The 19,915-nt window shown below is 37.9% G+C and overlaps 1 protein-coding gene across 7 annotated transcripts in view; it reads right to left on the bottom strand.

Annotated features, from left to right (window-relative positions):
- PALS2 (protein associated with LIN7 2, MAGUK p55 family member) overlaps positions 1 to 19,915 on the bottom strand; it is a 37,855-nt gene that overhangs the window by 7,586 nt on the left and 10,354 nt on the right. For 3 of the 7 annotated variants that reach the window (XM_081882163.1, XM_081882165.1, XM_081882166.1), the window contains 10 exons: positions 13,185 to 13,303; positions 11,375 to 11,527; positions 10,730 to 10,882; positions 9,910 to 10,137; positions 7,777 to 7,908; positions 3,639 to 3,738; positions 3,167 to 3,235; positions 2,151 to 2,312; positions 1,353 to 1,555; positions 754 to 882 (listed from right to left, as the gene is read on the bottom strand). In XM_081882163.1, coding sequence (XP_081738289.1) covers positions 754 to 882; positions 1,353 to 1,555; positions 2,151 to 2,312; positions 3,167 to 3,235; positions 3,639 to 3,738; positions 7,777 to 7,908; positions 9,910 to 10,137; positions 10,730 to 10,882; positions 11,375 to 11,527; positions 13,185 to 13,301 — 1,446 coding nt within the window. In that variant the 5' untranslated portion in view covers positions 13,302 to 13,303. Of the gene's footprint in view, positions 1 to 753; positions 883 to 1,352; positions 1,556 to 2,150; positions 2,313 to 3,166; positions 3,236 to 3,638; positions 3,739 to 7,776; positions 7,909 to 9,909; positions 10,138 to 10,729; positions 10,883 to 11,374; positions 11,528 to 13,184; positions 13,307 to 19,915 lie in introns of all 7 variants that reach the window. The other 4 variants (XM_081882162.1, XM_081882164.1, XM_081882167.1 and 1 more) reach the window with 3 other exon arrangements.

Here is a 19,915-nt window from a genome sequence, read left to right as displayed (position 1 = left end):
TAAGGCCCTCCTCTATCTGAAGTTTTATATGAGTGGTGACTTGGGAGATGCCTCACCTGAGAAATATGCTTCCCAGGGAGCCTTTACTCTTTAAGTTCTTTTTATGTAATTTTAGCACCAGGGAAATGCCTTTTAATTTGCCTAGCTGTTTTTAACATGTAAAGCAAGTCATCACTCATACTGGTGAATTTATGGGTTGCCTTCATTGTTCCTCCTGTTTCATTATGCAGCTTCTATATACTTTCTGTTTTCATTGTTTTAATGCATTCTACCCCAAGTGATTTTACTGAGGGATGGCAGGAAAAAAACCAGGTGCCATGCTATGATAAGTAGATAATATAATGCATCTTTAAGATCACATCCTTTCACAGAAACAAGGTGTCTGGCCATCTTTCAATTAAACAGCCACATTTCTTGGAAAAGCCGCATTAACTTTATTTCCTGCATTAATCATATCCACACACCCCAATCCTCGTGTATTGGGAGGTTAAAAAAAACAAACCCCATTATGAACATCACTTAGGAAAGCCATCTGCTTACCTAGACCTTGTGTAAGGCAGCAGTTATCAAGGGGAAGGAAAAGTACCACCTGCAGCAATGTATGGAAGCGTTCATAGTGTAAAAACCCAGGAAAGGTAAGAAACTTAGGGATTGAAGGTGTCCACCAAGTACACAAGGCATAGAAATGTTAGTGTTGATGCAATGGGCCAGGTTTGTTCATATATACATTTTTAAAAGTTAGATTTGCCTTACTGTAAGAAGTTTGGTTGTAATCCCCGCATCTACCACAGCTTTGTGCATGGCACGCAATGTCTCAAGTTCTGGAGCAGCAATGAACACTACGTAGGGCATAAACTCTGAAGTCCGCAATATTTTAAGTGCCTAGAGAAAGAGAGCATCAGCTAGATCACACAACATTCTGAGATAGAAAGGAGCATTATTGAAAACAACTTCATACACTAAAAGCAGGAAACTTTAAGAGGATGGAAAGTGTGCAAAATATATATCCCCCATTTAAAATATTAAAATTCAGCCTTGCACGATTCAAAGAAATTAGCAAATAGTGAGAATAAATTATGTAACGTCGTAACTGAGTGTTACTTGCTTCTCTAATGATGACCAAAGGCTGCAACCCTGGAGTAAAGTATCTTTAGCTGCACTTTTAATGAGAAGGGTTCTGCTATGCTTTGTCACCTGCAAATCAAATGTTCTCTTCACTGATTAGTTAATGGGATTATAGTCACTATCTGTAATGCAGAGGCTCTCTTAAGGTTAAAATTGCCTTCATATGGTCAGCTATACAATCTTTCCTTTCGATGCTTCTTTTTGAATATAGTATTACTCCAGCATACCTGTGGATTTACATCCAAGATGCACGTCCTTCCAGTCTGAACCACTTCAAGGATAGAATCTATTTTGGTGCCATAAAGGTTTCCTTCATATTCTCCATGTTCCAAGTATCTTCCAGCTTTAACATCTGCCTCCATTTCAACTCGGGACACAAACCTGTAGGCTTGACCATCTTTTTCATCATCCCTTGGCTTTCGTGATGTAACTAGATAAGTTTGACAAATGCACAACACATCAAAAGTTAGACTGACATCGCCACTTGTGTATTCATGCAATTAGATCTTACAGGGCTCAGATCCAAAACGTGTCCTACATGAGCGGAATGGCATTTCATCCAAGGGTGGGGTCCCAATTTTTACCAATTTGTATTCTCAAATGTTGGCACCAAAAACCTGAGAAGTTCCTGAACAGGAACATCAAATGTCACTCTTAAAATTATAAACAAAATTGTCAATGTATTTTTAAACCGGAACTGCAGACATTCTTACATAACATACAGCCCAATGTTGAATCAGAAATAAATCCAAGCTCCATGCAGCTTATTCTCCCCAAGCGAGTGTGTTTTGGTATGCAGTTTGCTGGCACTCAATTACTGCTTGTCAGACAAAGCTACACCACCACCCCAAAAGCACTGTAAAAATGTTTACTTACAAAATATGAGCCAAGTTTATTTCTAGTGTTTTAATCTGCAGTTACTCTAGCTTTCTTTTTGCATCACAATATATAATACCAGCCTGAATCTAGCATCATCAGAGAGAAAGAAGGGAAAGATCAGAATCAAGGGTGACAGTATAACTTACATGGCACTGTGGTTCCAAACTTTGTGGGATTTAGTACAATAAACCTGTTTTTCAAACTTCTTCGGCCCACTCCCTGGGCTCCTATTAACACCAATGTCTTTCTTTGAAACGGAGGCATTTTGGCTACTTCCTCATATATCTGAATTTCATGGCGGTCAAATTCTGGACACATTTAACATAATAAAAACAAGACAGTGGAGCATTATACAGTTTCAACACTGTTCAGTGCTCTTTCTATACCTTAGGATACAGACAATTTCCTCCAGAATTTTCACAAGGATGCTAACATCCTTGCTGGGCTTTTGGCGTTATACGGATGTTCTCTACATACTCATACTGAATCATAACATCCAGGCATTGTGAAAGGGGTTCACTCCTTCACATAAATTAGGAATAATAATGACCCCATGGTTCCCAACAGAATGGAGGAACCTATGCACATGGGACTCCTTGCTCACTAACTGCTGAATACAGACACAGAGCAGAGCCAGTGGATATACTCCCACTCCCTACATTTATTGCATATGCATGGAGCTGCTTGCACACCACAACACTAAACAATATGGGGAAAACACTTTGCAGTTTATTATTTTTACTATGGGTTCTGCATTTACTTTGTTATGTCCTGTATTTTAATACTACATAGAAGCCATTGGGAAGACAGCTATCATAAAAAGCAGCATATAAATATTGTAAATTTCAAGAATAATATAAAATATTCCAAATATGATTTGGAAAACATTATGTTAGATTGCAAGAATATACAAATGGAAATACAGAAAAGCTAAATTTCCCCAGGAGCCATTTTCTGGACTGGTATGGAGAAGAACAGGTGCTCAATATAGAAGTATCATAACAGGAGGAAATGAAGATAAAAGCGCTTTTTTCAAATTAATATTCTCCTTGTGTTGAAAATTATAAATTAAGAAACAAAATACAAATCATGCACAATTCAAAATGTTCATGCTGGGTTTGTTCTGTTGTGATGCAGTATTTAATGCTAGAAGTTCATATACCTGCATTTCTAGTTGTGAGATACATCATCTTTTTCTTCTTTTTACTACTTATTGTTCCACAAAAAGGACCTGAAAATATATGTGGAAAAGTAAAAACAGAAAACTGAAAGTTTTAAATACTCCATGGCAACTTAGAATAAACTTTCATCAATGCTAGGAAAGATTGGAATTATCTTTTACAAGCAAAAGCTATGCTACCCTTGAGTAAATTGGGTTTATGAAGCTGTAAGCAGACAAATACTTGTGTTTATAAAGTCAGTTTGCTTTCTACTTAATATTGCCTGTGTACCAGCAGGTGGCAGAAAGGCCTCAAATTTGCAAGGGAGTGAATATTTTAATTGTTGCTTTTTCTTTTATCTCAGGTCAAATAATTTGTAATTGCCAAAACCACTGATGCACTTCCATTATTCATACCTTCTTGAACTTGCAGATTCAGAAGTGATGCAAAGTACTACACTGCTGTGCTCCTTACCTGAATTGTCCCAATCCCGTCGAACAAATGCTTTCCTCTTTTCTTCCAAGAACTGGCTAGGGATTAGGCCTGCACTTCCTCCTTCTTTGACATGGCTAGCCTGGAATCAAATTAAACATGTTTTGGAACCAACCCATAGTAAAACAACTACTACTACTACTACTAATGTAACAAAGATCTTATTTAATATGCCTCAGTTTAGCGACATCAACATGTTTGGATTTAAAGCAATACCACATACTGCTACTAGGTAATAACTGGAACATTTAGTTCAATGTGGGTGTCAGAATAGATGGGTCTTCTGAAACAGTGATTTGAATTTTCTCCCCTGTACTCCACCCAAAAAACCCAACTACAACTCACTCTTCATTGAACATTCCCAGAGTGTAGTTTTGCTAGTTTATTACCAATTAACTATTTAAGCATTCATTTCATAGTCTTATTTCTAGTATGAAATGTTGACTCAAGTGGTTCATAAACAATTTCAAACATTTTATAGCCAGATTTAGACTGAGGTCTACATGAATCTTCCAATTTCTTCAGAAATCTCCCAAGAGCTTCATTTGTTATTATTTTGCAAACTAAAATGTCATCCCAACACAAGGAAGAGCTTTGCAGAATCAGATCAAAGATCCATCTATTACAGCATCCTGCTTTTTGCTGTGACCCAGGAGATGCATTTGAAAGCCCACAAGCAAGAAATGAAAGCCATAGCCTTCTTCTGCTGTCAAAATCAGCTGCTGTGGCATATTGTCTCTGATCCTGTAAATTGCATCATGACTAGTACTCCATACTAGACTTATCCTCCATGAATTTGTCTATTCTCTAAGAAGCTAGAGGCCATCTATCTAGAGGTCACTTCCAGAACTTGTGGCAGCAAATTTCACAATTTAACTGAGCACTGTATGGAGTCCTTCCTTTTTTGTCTCTCCTTTATCTCTTTTCAATCAGCTTCATTAAATTACTTCAGAGTACAAGTATTACGAGAAAGAGAAACCTTTGACCATTTCCCCCCCTTAGACATAATGTTCCTTTGTTCATCTCCCCCCTCCCCTTACTCACCCCTTTTCTAAACTAAAAAGCCCCAGATGTTGTAGCCTTTTCTTGCAAGTTACATCCAATCCCTGTTCATTTTGACTGCCTTTTTCTACACCTTTTCCAGCTGTGGGGTATCATTTTCTGAGATGCAGCATCCAGAACTGCACAAAATATTCCAAGTACAGATGGACCAACAGAGCACATCATAGATTTGTATAAAGGCACTACAATGCTGGAGGTTTTATTTTGGACCTCTTTCCTAATCATTTGTAGCATGGAATTCACTTTTTTCACAGCTGCTGCACATCACAGCATCTTTAGGAGCTATCCACCATAACAAAAATGTATTTCCCGATTAGCCACCACTAGTTCAGACCCCAATGTGAAGGTATGATTTTCTGCCTCATGTGCATCGCAGGACAGCACAGAAGCCTGCAGGATCTGATAGCATTAGCAACAAGGAGTCAGACAGCAACTGCCAGAGCCCCTTCTAGAGCCCCTTCGTGAACCACTGCAAAACCCTCTTAATGCCTACACCATAAAGCCTATACAGAAAGAAACAATGGTCAACAGTTATCAAAAGCCACTGAGAGGTCTAGAATGGTTTGCTCTCCTTCTGTTTTTCTCCCAGCCTAGGAAGGATAAAGCAGTCTCAATAGCCTGCCCATGCTTCAAAAGCCAGACCTGAACCCTGACTGAAGAAGATCTAGAAACTGTGCCTGATCCATGTGCCTGGAGTTCTATAGCAACTTTGTGCTTGAATATTCAGCCCGGAACAGGAATATCAGCAACAAAGCAATAATTAAGAACTTCTGGGCCCAGAGTAGGCTTATTCAGAAGTAGTCGTGCCACTGTCGCTTTTAAAAGTAGGCCACTTTGACTATCAAGCAGATGTTTAACACCTTCCTGGACACAGCTGATGAATCCCTTGCTGTTTGTAATGAATCAAGATGGGTGAGGGTTGAAAAGACATAAAGTGGGCTGTACTTGTCCAAGCAGCTAGTCCACATTCCTCAACCTCAAAAACTGAATCCAACTGAATCAAGACCACAGGACCAAGTAATGTTCTAATCACTTTATAGACAGACATGATTAAAATCGTTGCATCTGATAGACAGCAGACACGAGTGCCTTTATCCTTGGAGTGTTTTGCATACAAGTCCCACTGGATACCTTATCATCACCATATGGGCCAAATTGCAGACCTTGAACCACACAGAAAAGTTCCATTGGAAAGCACCCTGAAGATAAAACATTGTTGAAAAAGAACTGCTTCTTTACTGACATTCCAGCCATGGGGTATAATCTATAATGAGCTCCAACCAGTGATCAGATTCATTGGAAGTCTTCCACCCCCTCCACAAGTCTTCATAATTGCTTCACTGTCGTCAGCTCCCCCGAATACTAAGGAACTGAAGTAATTCTCAGTAGAAAAATGGTGCTTAGGAACAATTGTGCCAACTGCCTAATAACTCCACAGAGTGACCAAGGTATTGACAGAAGCACTAAACATGCCAACCAGAAAATCCCAATGTTCTTTGGAATGCTGTAACTGCCAATGACATGTGTTTCCCATTCATCTAGTGTGAAGAGTTCCATTTAAAGCTCTTCATTCTGCTTTTTTTAAATATAATGCTAAGTAATTTTGTGTCATTTCTCACTTCACTGCCCACCCCTAACTTGAGATCACTTACCAGCAACTTAAGAAGCATCAGTTCCAACAATAATCCCTGGAGAATCCTTCTTATTATCTCTTTATGGTAAACATTCAATTTATTTCTACTCTTCGCTTTCTGTGTTTAACCAGTTATGAATCTCTTATTCCAAAGTTTACTCAGGAGACACTGATGAAGACTAAATCAAAGGCCTTTTGGAAATCCATGTACAGCACTGTCTACGTGATCACCCCTATCCACATGCTTGACACTAAGAACTATAAAAGTTTAGTGGATGACTCCCTTTGCAGAACCCATGCTGATTCTTCTTCTGAAATATTAGTTCTTCTATATGCTTGACAAAATCATATTTAATAAAGCTTTCTACCAATTTATTTGGAACAGAAAGCAACACAAACCACAACTATTTCCTCTAATTTCAGTAGCCTTAGAAAGTAACCCAACCATAAGTGTTGAAGATAGCAGGTGTCGTTCTTTCTCCTTATACTTATTCCTAATACTGGTGTATAAACTTAAATCCAGTTCAAATTCAAAAACTTGCATATGTTGCCAACAGCCTGTAAATAATGTAAGAAAATGCAAATCAATCTAATCCAATCAACTTGAATAAAATCACAATATCCACATGAAATTCAGGGGTGGGAGAGTGAGGCGAAATGGAGCAAAAACAGAGCAAAGCTGCTTATAGTACTAAGCTATATGGAAATAAGGCAAATAATTCCATAGGAAATGTTTCTTCCATCTCCATTTCTCTTGAAATATCTGGGCTGATCTCCACTTACATAGCAGGATCCCCAGTCACGCTCTGGAAAGAAAGCTAGAAAAAAACTAGAATGCAGTGGGCAGAATGCTAGGATAAACCACAGCTGCTAGAGCAGTGAGCCTAGTGAAATGAGATGCTTTGAATCACAGAGCCAAGGTAATATCAAAGTTCGATCACATCCTTTTTTGCTCAATAAATACACAAAATCTGCCAACCTTGCTAGCCTAAAGTTATATAAGAAACCTACCACCTCATACATTGTTCCTCACTAGGTTTTCTATAAAACATTCATGCTATATTCCGATTGAATAAAGCAGCCTCATGTAACCTGGCTCCCTAGTAACCAGCAGTGCACCAATTTATAACATTCCTGTCTCTCTCATTCCATTATTTTTCTTGATATAAAAATTCATTGCAACCATTTGGAATGAACTAATTCTGACCACGAGGGGATGTACATTAAAAATAGCTGTCTACAATTGAAGTTTGAAAGCAATCCCTTATGACACTGAATCATAGGCAGATCAGTCTTTAAAAATACTGCAATGTGCATTTGAATAGGAAGACTTTGCACAATGATAAAATATGCAACAAATAAATGAATAAAGCTAAAGAAATGACAAGTCTAGAGAAGATTGTATTAAACTTATTGTCTTCTAACCTGCCACCAGTTTGGGTCTTCACGATTCACAATTTGAAGAATTTCTCCTTTAGAAAACTTGAGCCCTGCTTCTTTGCATGGAATCAGGTTGTCGTTATATGGATTATAATCGAAGTGACACTTAACAAATACCTGTAACGAATAATGAAAGGGCTTAGCAAGTTCACATGGTGCTTTCTGCTTAACTCTAGACAATGCACGTTTTTAAGAAGACAATTAAGTTTCTAGGAAGTATAAAAGCAGTTAGCACAAATGGGCACAAATTACTGACATTGGTCTGCATTTCACATCACACTTAGCCCGACCATGGCTAATCATGGCTTAGCCCAAATGAGTAAGCATGTGGGCTCCCAGAGAGCAGAACACAGCCAGCTTGGTCTTCCCTGGTTGTTTTGTTGTTGTGCTTTGCTAAGCCATTGTTTTGCTGAACTTGTTGTCTGAACCCAGACTTGCGCTTTAGCTCATTCCAGGCGAATCACAAGCTGTACACCATAGGGTAAACAGTGGTTAAAGATTGTGGCTTGTCTAGAGAGAGCTGACGCACAAGCCTGGGCTCAAACACACTAAGCCAAACCATGAACTTGTCTTAGCAAAGCACATTAATGAAACTGGAGAGCAGCACGGCAGCTACAATTTCCCCTCTGAGTGCCCACACATTCACTCATGCACATTTGACTTGTGTGATGTATGAATGAGGGCATTAAACTTAGTGGCTGCATAAACTATGTTTTAAGTGTTAAAAATATTTCCCAAACATTAGCTAACAATAATCATAGGAGGTGAGAGCAATGCTTAATTTTTAATTAAGAAGGGTGCACTACTGAAACTTGTGTGGTGATCCCTGCTATCTATCGTGAAAAGAAACCTGCTCCTTAGTTCCAAGTGCAGAAAGGCTGCAGTTGACCAATGGAATGAGGGAATGTACTCTTTACATGCTCAGCTAATATGGCTTCCTTGCTCCTCCTACTACAAACCACCTCAGCTATCAATGGAATAGTAAGCCTTAAGAGACTTCTTTTTGAATGCATTTAAAGTTTAAATTTATGTGGTGTGCTTTATTCCAGTTTTTCTGCAGGTCAGCAGAGCATATATGGGTGGTTCTATACTTTATATTGCTTTATATATATATATAAAATGCACACTGCCAAGAGCCTTTTTGGGAGAAAATACTAGGGAAAAATCAAAACAAAAAGGTAAACACTAGTCAGATACATATTACCGAAGAATTGAGAACACTTTGAATGTCTGCCAAGAATTTATATTTGATGACAAAACTAATACTTTCCAAACATTTCATCAGTATAGTTTGTTCTGTGCTTTTCAAAGAAATATATCCCTTTTGACATAACAAATTGATCCAGCAAATCCTTCTTCTGTAAAGATGGGCTCACTTCTTATGCAATGAGGTTTTCTTTTCTACTCTGCATATTTGAGAACTGGATCAGAGCCCAGCCAGCCAAATGTAGCTTCACAACATGTTAGTACTGTGTAGACTTAATATTTTTCATAAACTTTTTAAATATAGAAAATTGTAATCTTGAGGGAAAACAAAATGCTAACCTAAGAATTTATAAAAGACTAAATGTAGCTCATTTTTTGTTTTAACTATAAACTGCATATAGTTTAAGCATATGTTGGACACAAAGGTATCAAAGTAAATGATATACTTTTCCTCATTTAAGAGGAATTCACAAAAACAGAACTCCTTCAGGAAAGTAATGTAAAACCCTTTTGTAGACAGTAAAGAGCAGCTTCAGAGGTGATCTCCTGCTCTGTTGATACACTGACAAGTTGTGGCAACATATGTATTCTAAGTGAAAGAAAACCTCGTGCAATTATGTGAGATTATAATCTAACAAGAGAGTCATATTAATCCTGCATAGTATACACTCTACATAAGGATTTTATATTCCATCAAGTGGCCATTGGTGATCCACTGACTGTAGACAACTGATTACTATAGTTATGAGAATATATATATACACACACACACACACACACACAAACACAAATATAAAGAAAAAATAAAACATATAACCAAATTTATCCCTTGCAATAGTTGATTTAATTAACATTAGAGTAAATGAAAGGAAACAAATGAAGTCCCTTCAAGTGAAACATAGTACTACTCACCTGTTGGGGAATAATATTATCTCTGTAGCTAGGAAGAATCTTCAGAGTGACACTTCCACTAATACTTTTCAGAAGTTCTTGCAACTCTTTTGGATTGTTTCCAACTTCATGACCATTAACCTCTTTAATAATATCACCCACATGTAGAAGACCTTGTCGATCTATCATTCCTCCATGAAGGATTCTTGCAATTACCAGATCATTATTCTCCACCCTAAATGTCACACCCTAAATGAACAGTGGAAGGGCATCAGAGCTTAGCTCTACAACATATATCCACATTTTAAAACTAGACTCTTAAGACTGTGATTGCGTATCACAAGAGAGTTGTTAAAACTTTTATGTTCCTGAAATCCAAAAATCGAAAAGTACTTCAAATAAGGAACTGACTAACAAAAATCTATTTGTCAGGCTTTCAGCTAACTGACAGCAATGATTCCAGACAATTCTGAGTTCATTAAGGTTTATTCCACGGTGTAGGTAGCAAGAATGTATGCTACCCAGTTAACATATATAAAATCAAGTTTGCAGTTACCGAGGCCCCTGAGGAGTTTCTGGTAAATGGCATTATTTTACCCAACACAACTAAAGGTTTGAACAGCTCTTGAAAACTCTGAACTACTCAGATGCACTTAAGAAGTTTTCCCTTCCCTACTTCTGTTCCACCTTAGGCTATAGCTTCAGTTGAGACTGCATTTATCTTCTTACAACATAGGTTAAGAGAAGCAAGAAAGTCAATACACACAGACATGTCAAATATTCCTCCCCTCTGTATGTAGGGAAGGTGGGAAAACAGAATGTTCTTTCACAATTTACTTACCAGTGGCTCCCCTGCTCTTTTGTGAATGCCAAGTATACGGATGGCATCCACGGGCACTATCTGATTGTTCACTGAAGAATTATTGATTTCTGGGCTAGAGGGAGGAGATTCATAACATTTTGATGCCACAATATCATGGGCTTCCAAGAGTGACTGCAAAAAACAAAACAAACAAACAAACAAACATACATATGTAATGGAGGGTAGCAGTCTAGTTGCTAAAGTGGCATTTGTTTCTATCTAAGTGATAATTGCCCCAACAGTCAGAAAAGGAGAAATGTGATAACTCCTCAACACTTCTGTGAACAAGTGGACACTGCAAAATTTCATAAGCTCAATTCACATGTCAAAAGAGCAAGACAGTAAGCTTCTAGTTAATCATTTTTTACTAGTTTTCATTTTAAGGTAATTCCTCCTATGCATGTTCTGCAACTTAGAAAGTGGTGCTTAAATCTCATTTAAACTAGAGCAACAAATTGTTTAAGATTAACAGAGGTTTCTTCCACTTCAGCAGGGCGCAAAGCATAACTAACTCTCTGGATAAAGGACACAGTGTTTTATCTTTAATTAGATGAAAATTGATTTTGATACATTATAGTAAGTGAACAAAAGTATTTTTTATTGTTAAGAATGAAGTAATCTTACCAAAAAGTGTGGCTCCTTCAGTATACCAACCAACTCTGCAATGTTTTCATCTTTGTTTATTAATGGACTGATGTCTTCAAGAATCTCATTTACCAATTCCAGATTGTTGTCACTGACAGCCTCAAGCTTAGAATCTTCCAGTCGTTCATGAGCCTGTGAAGATTGGAAAATAGGCCTTAGATTGACTGGAAAATTTTTGATTAACAACTCTGCTTCTCCAACTGTATTGCCTCCGGTTGCTTGTTCAGATAGTCTAGCATACAACTCTATCTTCTGAATAGTTATTTGGTTCCCCTACCTCTAGCAATACAAGCAAGATACTATGGCTTGCATACAGCTGTGTATCTAAGCCACAGAAACAAGGTTAGCAGGTTTTTCCCTCACCTTGGCAACTGTTATGGTGACTAGTGTTCACTTAATTCTGTGCACCATCACCATACATGCGAAAATGATTTCTTAAAGCATAAATAGGTCAACAAAGTTGGCAGCTGTGGGTGATATATGGTTAGTGAAAGCACCTTTTACCCAAAATCACAGAAGTGTAGAGGTGGAAGGGACCCTGAGGATCATCTAGTCCAACCCTCTGCAATGCAGGAATATGCAGCTGTCTCATCTGGGGATTGAACCTGAGATCTTGGTGTTATCAGCACCATGCTCTACCCAACTGAGCTATCATAAATCCTCATTGGGAAGGGTTTTCTCTAGCCTTCCTGAATTGTGATGTTGCTGCTTTGTATACGTTTTGCTCACAGATCTATTTATGACACTTTATTACTTTAGTCTGCTCTTCATTGCTATGAGTGCCTTTGAGCTAAAAAAACAGCATACAAATAAACTGTAATCACAATCCTTGAGATCTTGATGCAAGGAAAGTGTTGCTAACAAAGTGTAATTTGGATATCCAGATTTCCAGCATATACACATTTTATCTTTAAAAGTCTGTTAACAGTGCATTCAATAATTCTGATATGGAAACTTTAAACTCATATATTTAGTTTTTCTCTTTAAGCAGCCATCAGATTCTTTACTCGATTCATTTTTTTGGCACAAGTATAGAATAGATTTATCCTCAACTATTGTAAGTTTTAGAAAAACAGGTCAGCGTTCCTTTACTGAAATTATGTATACAATTTTGTAATCCTAACTGTCTATAATATGGGAAACTACCTTAAGGAATAGTTGCCAGTGAACTCAGAGTCACCAGAAACATATCTAGAGTGTCTGTGGGAAGAGTAGAACACCGGGTTGAAAGGAGCAGACAAAATCCCCTCGAAATGCTCAGGCCTTTCAAAAGGCTTATAATTATAATTCATTTTGTTTCTATATCACTTTGTATTATTAAGGGGAAATAATCTGAAATCGGTTTTCAACACATTAAAACATTAAATACTACAATCCAGTTCTAAAACATTACAATCCCCTTTCTATGCTGGTTAACATCACTTTGTACACAGGGACCTGAAGCATATTCAGCTGTGAGTGTGAGGCAAGTTCGTCATACTCATTGCCCTGCAGAATCTTGTTAGTGATACCAAGAGGGTAATAATAATAATAATAATAAATTTTATTTATATCCCACCCTCCCTAGCCGAAGCCGGGCTCAGGGCAGCTAACAACAATAAAACAGTACAACATTCTAAAATGTTATATTATAGACACAGAAATCTAGACCCCACTGCACACATGATAAAGTCCAGCAACTCTCCCTATACTGAGCTCTTTCCAGCCCCACCTTCATGCTAAATTCTGAAGTTAATAATAATATATATATAGATATATATTTATATATATATTTAAACAACACTGTCACCTTAGCAAGTGATCTTACAATAGGATTCTCCATAATTCCTTTCAAGAAAATAAGGTCTATTTCTTCAGCTCCTGCTGATGGAGGCAAGTCCGTAAGGTTGTCCAAAACTTGCTGCATTGCTGCTGAAAACAAAGATGAAAAGGGAGAAGTTGAACAAGAGCTCATTTTTAAAAAAGTTAGGCTTAATCAAATAAATTTAGCATGCCGATTTTTCCTTTAAAACTGTCATTAAACTATTTAAGGCCCAAGCACACTGTTTTACATCATCTGATTATCTATTTTTTAAAGAAGCATTTCAACAGTTTACATATAAGTGTGTAAAAAACTAAGTCATCATTAGTGCTTATAGCACAGTTCAAACCCAGTTACTGTGTATGTTGTTGTAAGTGGACCAATCTGTATGCTTAGAACAGAGATATAAACAACATGGTCAGTAATGCTGAACCTAAATGGATTTAATTACTGGCCCGCAATTGTATTTGAAGGCACAAGTATACAATCACAGTTGCATTAAATTTTAGCTGATAAAAATCCCACCACCATTAAACAAAACATCTTAAGTTCATAATATTGAGAAAAGGAGGTATGGCGGTGTTCAGAAATAAGCTGAGAAGAAAAAGCAGCTACCCCTTTCAAAAACACAAGCAACAAGTCTGTTAAGAACACAAATCTCATTTGAGAAAATTCCAGTAGATTCTGCAATGTTGTAATCCAGTTGCCTTTATTGTATAAGATGAACAGAAGACACTCTATTAAGCCCTTTCTTCAAAAATCTATTTCTTTTTCTTGCCAGTTGTACTAAGTACAATTTTTCAGCCATATAGTACCATTCTCAAAGTGAAATGGAGTTGGGTTTTAAGGAATAGCTGCTATACCCACACTTTCTAACAAATGCATCCCATTTCTTCCTAGCAAACAAGTTCTCATTGAAAGCATGTGTAGGAGGCTAATGACAGTCACATTATGCTTTCAGAAATTCTGACAGCAACGGGGATTTTTTTCTTCAGTGGATAAACCAAGGTTGTTGCCAATCACTCTTAAGGTTTCTGAAACATAATGCAGTTGTGCTAGTTAACATAAAGATTAGGGGGAGCAACACAGGCATAGCAGAAAATTCAAGTTAATAATCCAGGCTGTTCTGGAACTTGAAGAAACAGATACTAGCACCTAGCCATCTAAAATATTTTTCCAGTTCTGCCTAAAGAAACCAAGACAACCAGTGTAAGCTGCCACCATGTTTAAACTCAAAGATCTTGAAAGATGCACAGAAATTTTTCTCACATCTAATATGTCTGTGTACACCCACAGGTTTTCTACATGCTTGAGACAAATGTATAAGCTACATAGTGTTCAGTTCCAGTCTCTACACCTCAGAAAAAGGTATTATACATCTGCAAAAGGACAACCAAATGATCCAGTCCCCTATGATGAAAGATTACAATACTTTTTATTTTAGAAAACAAGAAAAAGGAAGGGGGAAGGACATGGCAGACGTGTGTAAAATTATGCATGGTGTGAACAAAAACAGACATACTAGAGCAGCGGCCATCCAGTGAAGCTGAATATTGCAAGGACAGTTCAGGACAGTCAAAAGAAAGTACTTCTTCACAGGGCACACAGTTAAAATTGTCTCTCAATGGCTATGTTTCACCAAGTAACTGAAGTTACCATTGTCTTAGGGAATAATGTGGTAGGGACAAATGATGTTTGTATAATACCTATTACTGGAACCAGTTTGTATAATAATTGAGAATATACTGGGGGGGGGGGGGACAAAAAATTCTACTTCACTAAACCCAAGGCTCACATCCTAATCAATATATATAGTAGCTCCTGAAAATTTATATTGTGCCAATTGTACAAAACACAGTCAGTCTTGCTATTGTAATTTATTTGATATGGCCCATTTCAGGTACACATCTTGCAACATGAGCCCACATTATAACTGTTAATTGTTATAAAAGCAAATGAATTATTATTAGAAAATGAATAATATGCTCTTTCATAAAATGTAACAAGGCTGCTTACAACATAATAGTAGCAATAAAATCAGTCTTTAATTATGTTTAATAGATACCTATAGACTGAATAAAGCATCAGTAGATACTGGTTGGTTTAAAGAAAAACTCATATTGTGAAAGCCTATCTAAACAGTTCAGTTTTTAGAAGATGTCTGAAAGTGGGCTGGAACAGCCTCCCTCAAAGAAATTTGGGAGCATGTGCATGACACCGCTTCTCTATTCCAATTATTTAATCCAAACAACCCTGTAAGGTAGAGGCAATTCTGAGAAATGAGACTGGCCCAAGATGACCCAATTAATTCCATGGCTAGAACATAACCTGTTACAGTGTGACTGGCAGTGAATCACCACGGCTTCTTTCCCCAACATCCCATCCCATCTCAGGGACAGATCCACAAATTTTGCACATTCATACCACTACCACCAGGCTTGCTCATATCTTGCCTCATATCCTCACCACTCCACTGGAAGTCTGAGGAGCAACAGCTTCTCATTTCGGCTCTGTCCAGTTGCTATAGCTGGAACAAGGAAGGACACCATGGTATCTCTAGAGTTATTTTGACTTTCTCTGTTGTGTGTAGATTGGCTGGCTCTTCAAAACTCATTTGCTCAACAGACATTTGTCCTTTATTTTAACACACTGTCATTTGGATTATATAAAAGAATAATTTAGTGTGTGGATAGGTCTGCAATTTTAATGAATGTTGATTCTCTTTATTCAAAATCCAGAGATAGATGGCAACCAGCCCAATCCATTATGTTCATGTCCACCATTCTAAAAAAACAACTTCATATCAGACTTCTATCAACAGTTGTTCATATAAAGCTCCACAATTAAGACTATCTCAACCATTTTCAAGCAGTGGCGGTGTATGCAACAATAATATCAGTCTTGTATAAATTATATTAATCTATACTATTAAAATGCAGTGGCCGACATTCATCTTTGTGAGGCAGCACATACTTCCTCAGCAGGATATAAATGATCCTAACAGGTTAGGTTAATGTCCATCCAGCCCAGAATGTAATATTCAACTGTGGTGGCCAGTATAATTTCTTTCTAAGGGCATGTATTACAAGAAAAGTTATATGGAACTGTAATTCACTCTAAGCTTAAGGAAGACGATGTTTTAATGGCATCTTACAAATGAGCTTCATCATACTGGTTAATAGCTATAAGTCAGGACTACCAGTTTAGATAGGTCTAATCTTTTTCTGAGCCCAGTCGTGCTACTGGCCGTGATAATATCCTTCAGCAATTAATCAATAGCTCTTTAGTACCATGCATTAAGGCCTTTTCTTTAAAGTAAAATACAAATTATACAATTCTCTTGAAACAAGTTATCTTTAAAGAAACCAATTACTTATCATCATGAATTATGCCAATCATATTCCACATGAAACACCAATTCACATTTATCAAGGTTATAAACCCTAAGCCTTTACATGTGATTGCATGTGATACTATAACGTCTAATCTGAAAGCTACACACGTCTTAGGAAAACGGCCCTGGTCTGTCTATCTCAATACTGACTGGCAGCAGCTTGTCAGGATTTCAGAGAGGAGTCTTTCCCATTCCTACCTGGATATGCCAGGAATTGAACCTGGAACTTACAGCATTCAAAACAGATGTGGTACCACTGAGGTATGGCCCTTCCCCACATATTTTAGAGGCACAGCAAAACATAGGATATTTCAAACATTCTTCATCTTAAGGTACAATGTAAAAGGTTGAAGGCAACTGTTTCTCATTTCAGGTTCTCTCTCTCTCTCTCTCTCTCTCTCTCTCTCTCTCTCTCTCTCACACACACACACACACACACACACACAATTACTCTACAATTTTGAAGGAAATGATACATTTTTTTCCACCAAGAGTAGCTTCAATTCAATGCTTCCAGCAGAATCGTGTAAAGAACGGTGGATATATTAAAGTCTTAAATATTGTTTCTTACGCATGAATATAAGTATGGCCAATGCCATTCTTTAAAAAAAAATGCTTTCCAAAATTAGGCCACTCCTTTGCTTATTCCAGGCTTGCATAGTTACCTATTCAGAATCCACAGCAGCTATGTAGTGTCAAAATTCCCAGTGCAATTCCAGGCATGGCATACTTACTCCAAAATCCCGCTGAGTATAATGAGACTTGCTTCTAAGTAAATGTACTTAGGAATGAAGCTTTAAACAGATTACATCTTTCTATTTTCCCACCCTAGCTACAAAACTATGTTCTATATAGATTAGGACTCCATGATATTTAGAATATGCTTGCCATTAGTAATCTGCCAGTACTATTTATCATGTATGTAGTTCTCCCGAGCTGAACAGTTGTTATCACAGCCACAATTCTACATCAACTGTGACATTTATGGCTTTTGTAGGCTACTGGAGAAAACTGAACATCTGAAGGACAGAAAACAATCTTATAATTCAATGCAAGCAGTGACTCCCATCAGAAAGCGACACAGATGTGGTAGCATTATTTGTTATCTGCTAGATTTCCAATTGGGTCCCTAACTGGGTTACTACAGCTCCTACCATACAAATACAAGCCCTCAGTTTGAAAATGTCACAAATGTTAAAATGGTCTTCCAGGCTTGTTCCCACCTGCCACGCTGTTTCACAGCAGTTCCCACATTAGTGTGGCATGCAAACATGTTAATGTGCCACATCAGGTTTGACAGGCAGAAAAGCGGGCAAATAAGTTGACTGAGCATATGTATACACAGAATAAATCCACAGCCAAACTTGGAGAGTAGGGCACATCTGACTTGCTCCTGGCACCCTACTATGAACATAGAGCACATGCTGTGCCAGAGTGCAAGCTGACCCTTGATCTGCATGCAAGAGTCTCAGTTTATTGATCATTCAAAACCAAGGCTTCAGTCTAAGTGGCATCAACTCAAGTATTATAGTTTGATTCATTTAAGAAAGAACACAGGAAGTTGCCTTATACCAAGTTGCCACAGGCCAATCTAGTTCAGTGTTTGCACTGACTGGCATCAGCTCTCCAGGGTTTCAGACTTTGCTTTCCTATAGGTCAGCCTTTTCCAGCCCTCTGTATAGTACATGAGTGCTATTGCATTCATTTTCTGTTTGTGGGCTTCCCATAGGCATTTGGTTGGCCAATGTGGGAACAGAATACTGGACCTTTGGTCTGACCCAGCAGGTCCCTTTATGTTCTTAGTCTTGAGATGCCAGGTTGCACCTAGGACCATTTCATGCCAAAAATGTGTTCTACGACTCAGCTATATTGATTCTCCTAAAGCAGGGATTACCAACACAGTGCCTGCAGGGTCCTCTCCCCACATTATAAGCTTGAAAGAAGCATCCTATTGTAGCCAACATAGGTTATGTGTTACCCCACAACTATTTCTCTATTTTGCAATTGTACCCAAGAGGACTGGGTGAGTTAAGGTATAGTTCCCTATATTTCAGATAATGTTACATCGTGGTTAGAGCCTCTAGTAATTTTGAAGAATATATAGCAGCTATGTGGAGATCCTAGGGATGAATATATAGATACAAACAACCACCACAGGGGTCTTTTTCCATGAAAGATGCAAAGCTGATACTAGCTGATGCCTTTTGGGGGTTTTAGATGACTTAGTGTTTTAGATGACTCCTGCGAACATTTAATGAGTCTTCTGGCACCTTCAAGAGCAACAGATTTGTGGTAGCATAAGGTTTCATGGATTAGAGCCGACTTTGTCAGATGCATGCCATGAAGTGTTCTCAGGACGCAGATGTATGTGCACACATGGGTACAAAGGGGTGTGTGTGCAAAGAGCAGAGCCAAAAGGACCTGTCGTGCAAGAAAAATAATTGTCGGAGACAGAAATGATCAGCTTATACAGAATGCAAACTGGGGCCCTTCCCAAGCAAACTGTCTAGGGAACCCCTTATCCATGCTATCATTATGAAAGGCTCTGGAATGAAGTCTGTATGTCCAACTAAGTGTGTGTATTCCTTATTTGACACATTCACAAGCTGAGCAATTGCTAAAATTTCGTGCAACATTTTAAAGTTTTCTGAATTGTCCTCCAAGGAAAATTTTAAGCCTTGCTTTCAGTGTTTAAATGGCTACTTTTACAATTTAACTTTCAGCATCTGCTTTGCCATCACCTACTGCCATAGTTTTCCTTTCCTTCTGCTTCTAAGACTATTGATTTAATGCATGCTCCAATAATACATTAAAGTGTTAAAAACTGCCTGAAGCTGTAAAAGTTTTTCTATGGCTTGTGAAATGGAAGGGGCATGATCACAGCAATAGGAGTAATCAAAGGGCCATAGGCAATTTCTATCGCTATATAGCTGCATGTATAAGATGAAAGGACCGCAGAAGTAGGCTGCACTGCTACCAGAACTCTACCTTTAGTCACTTGAAGCCAAATCTACTGAAAGTTGCTAAAAAGATATCAAAGCTGTACCACTATCCCAAAAGAAATCTAACACGGCACCAAGTTCAGTAAGTTCTAAATAATTCAATAAACATTACTAGAAAAATATTAGTTTGCACTCTGGTTGCACGTGTGCCTTATTAGCAACTGATATGGAGCGCACAATTACCGTGACAGGAGAGGAAATAAAGCTACATCTGGGCATCTTGAGTGATTTTGCTCTCATGATAAAGAGCCTAAATAACAAAGATTGAGAATCCCAAGGATACAGCATATAAAGAAGCTTATTATGGATAGAAAACAAGGAGA

The sequence above is a fragment of the Podarcis erhardii genome (genome assembly GCF_964252035.2).
Source record: "Podarcis erhardii genome assembly, chromosome: 12".
Taxonomy (NCBI): Eukaryota; Metazoa; Chordata; class Lepidosauria; order Squamata; family Lacertidae; genus Podarcis; species Podarcis erhardii.
The sequence above is the reverse complement of the archived record's forward strand: the minus strand, read 5'-3'. Positions and strand labels throughout refer to the sequence as shown.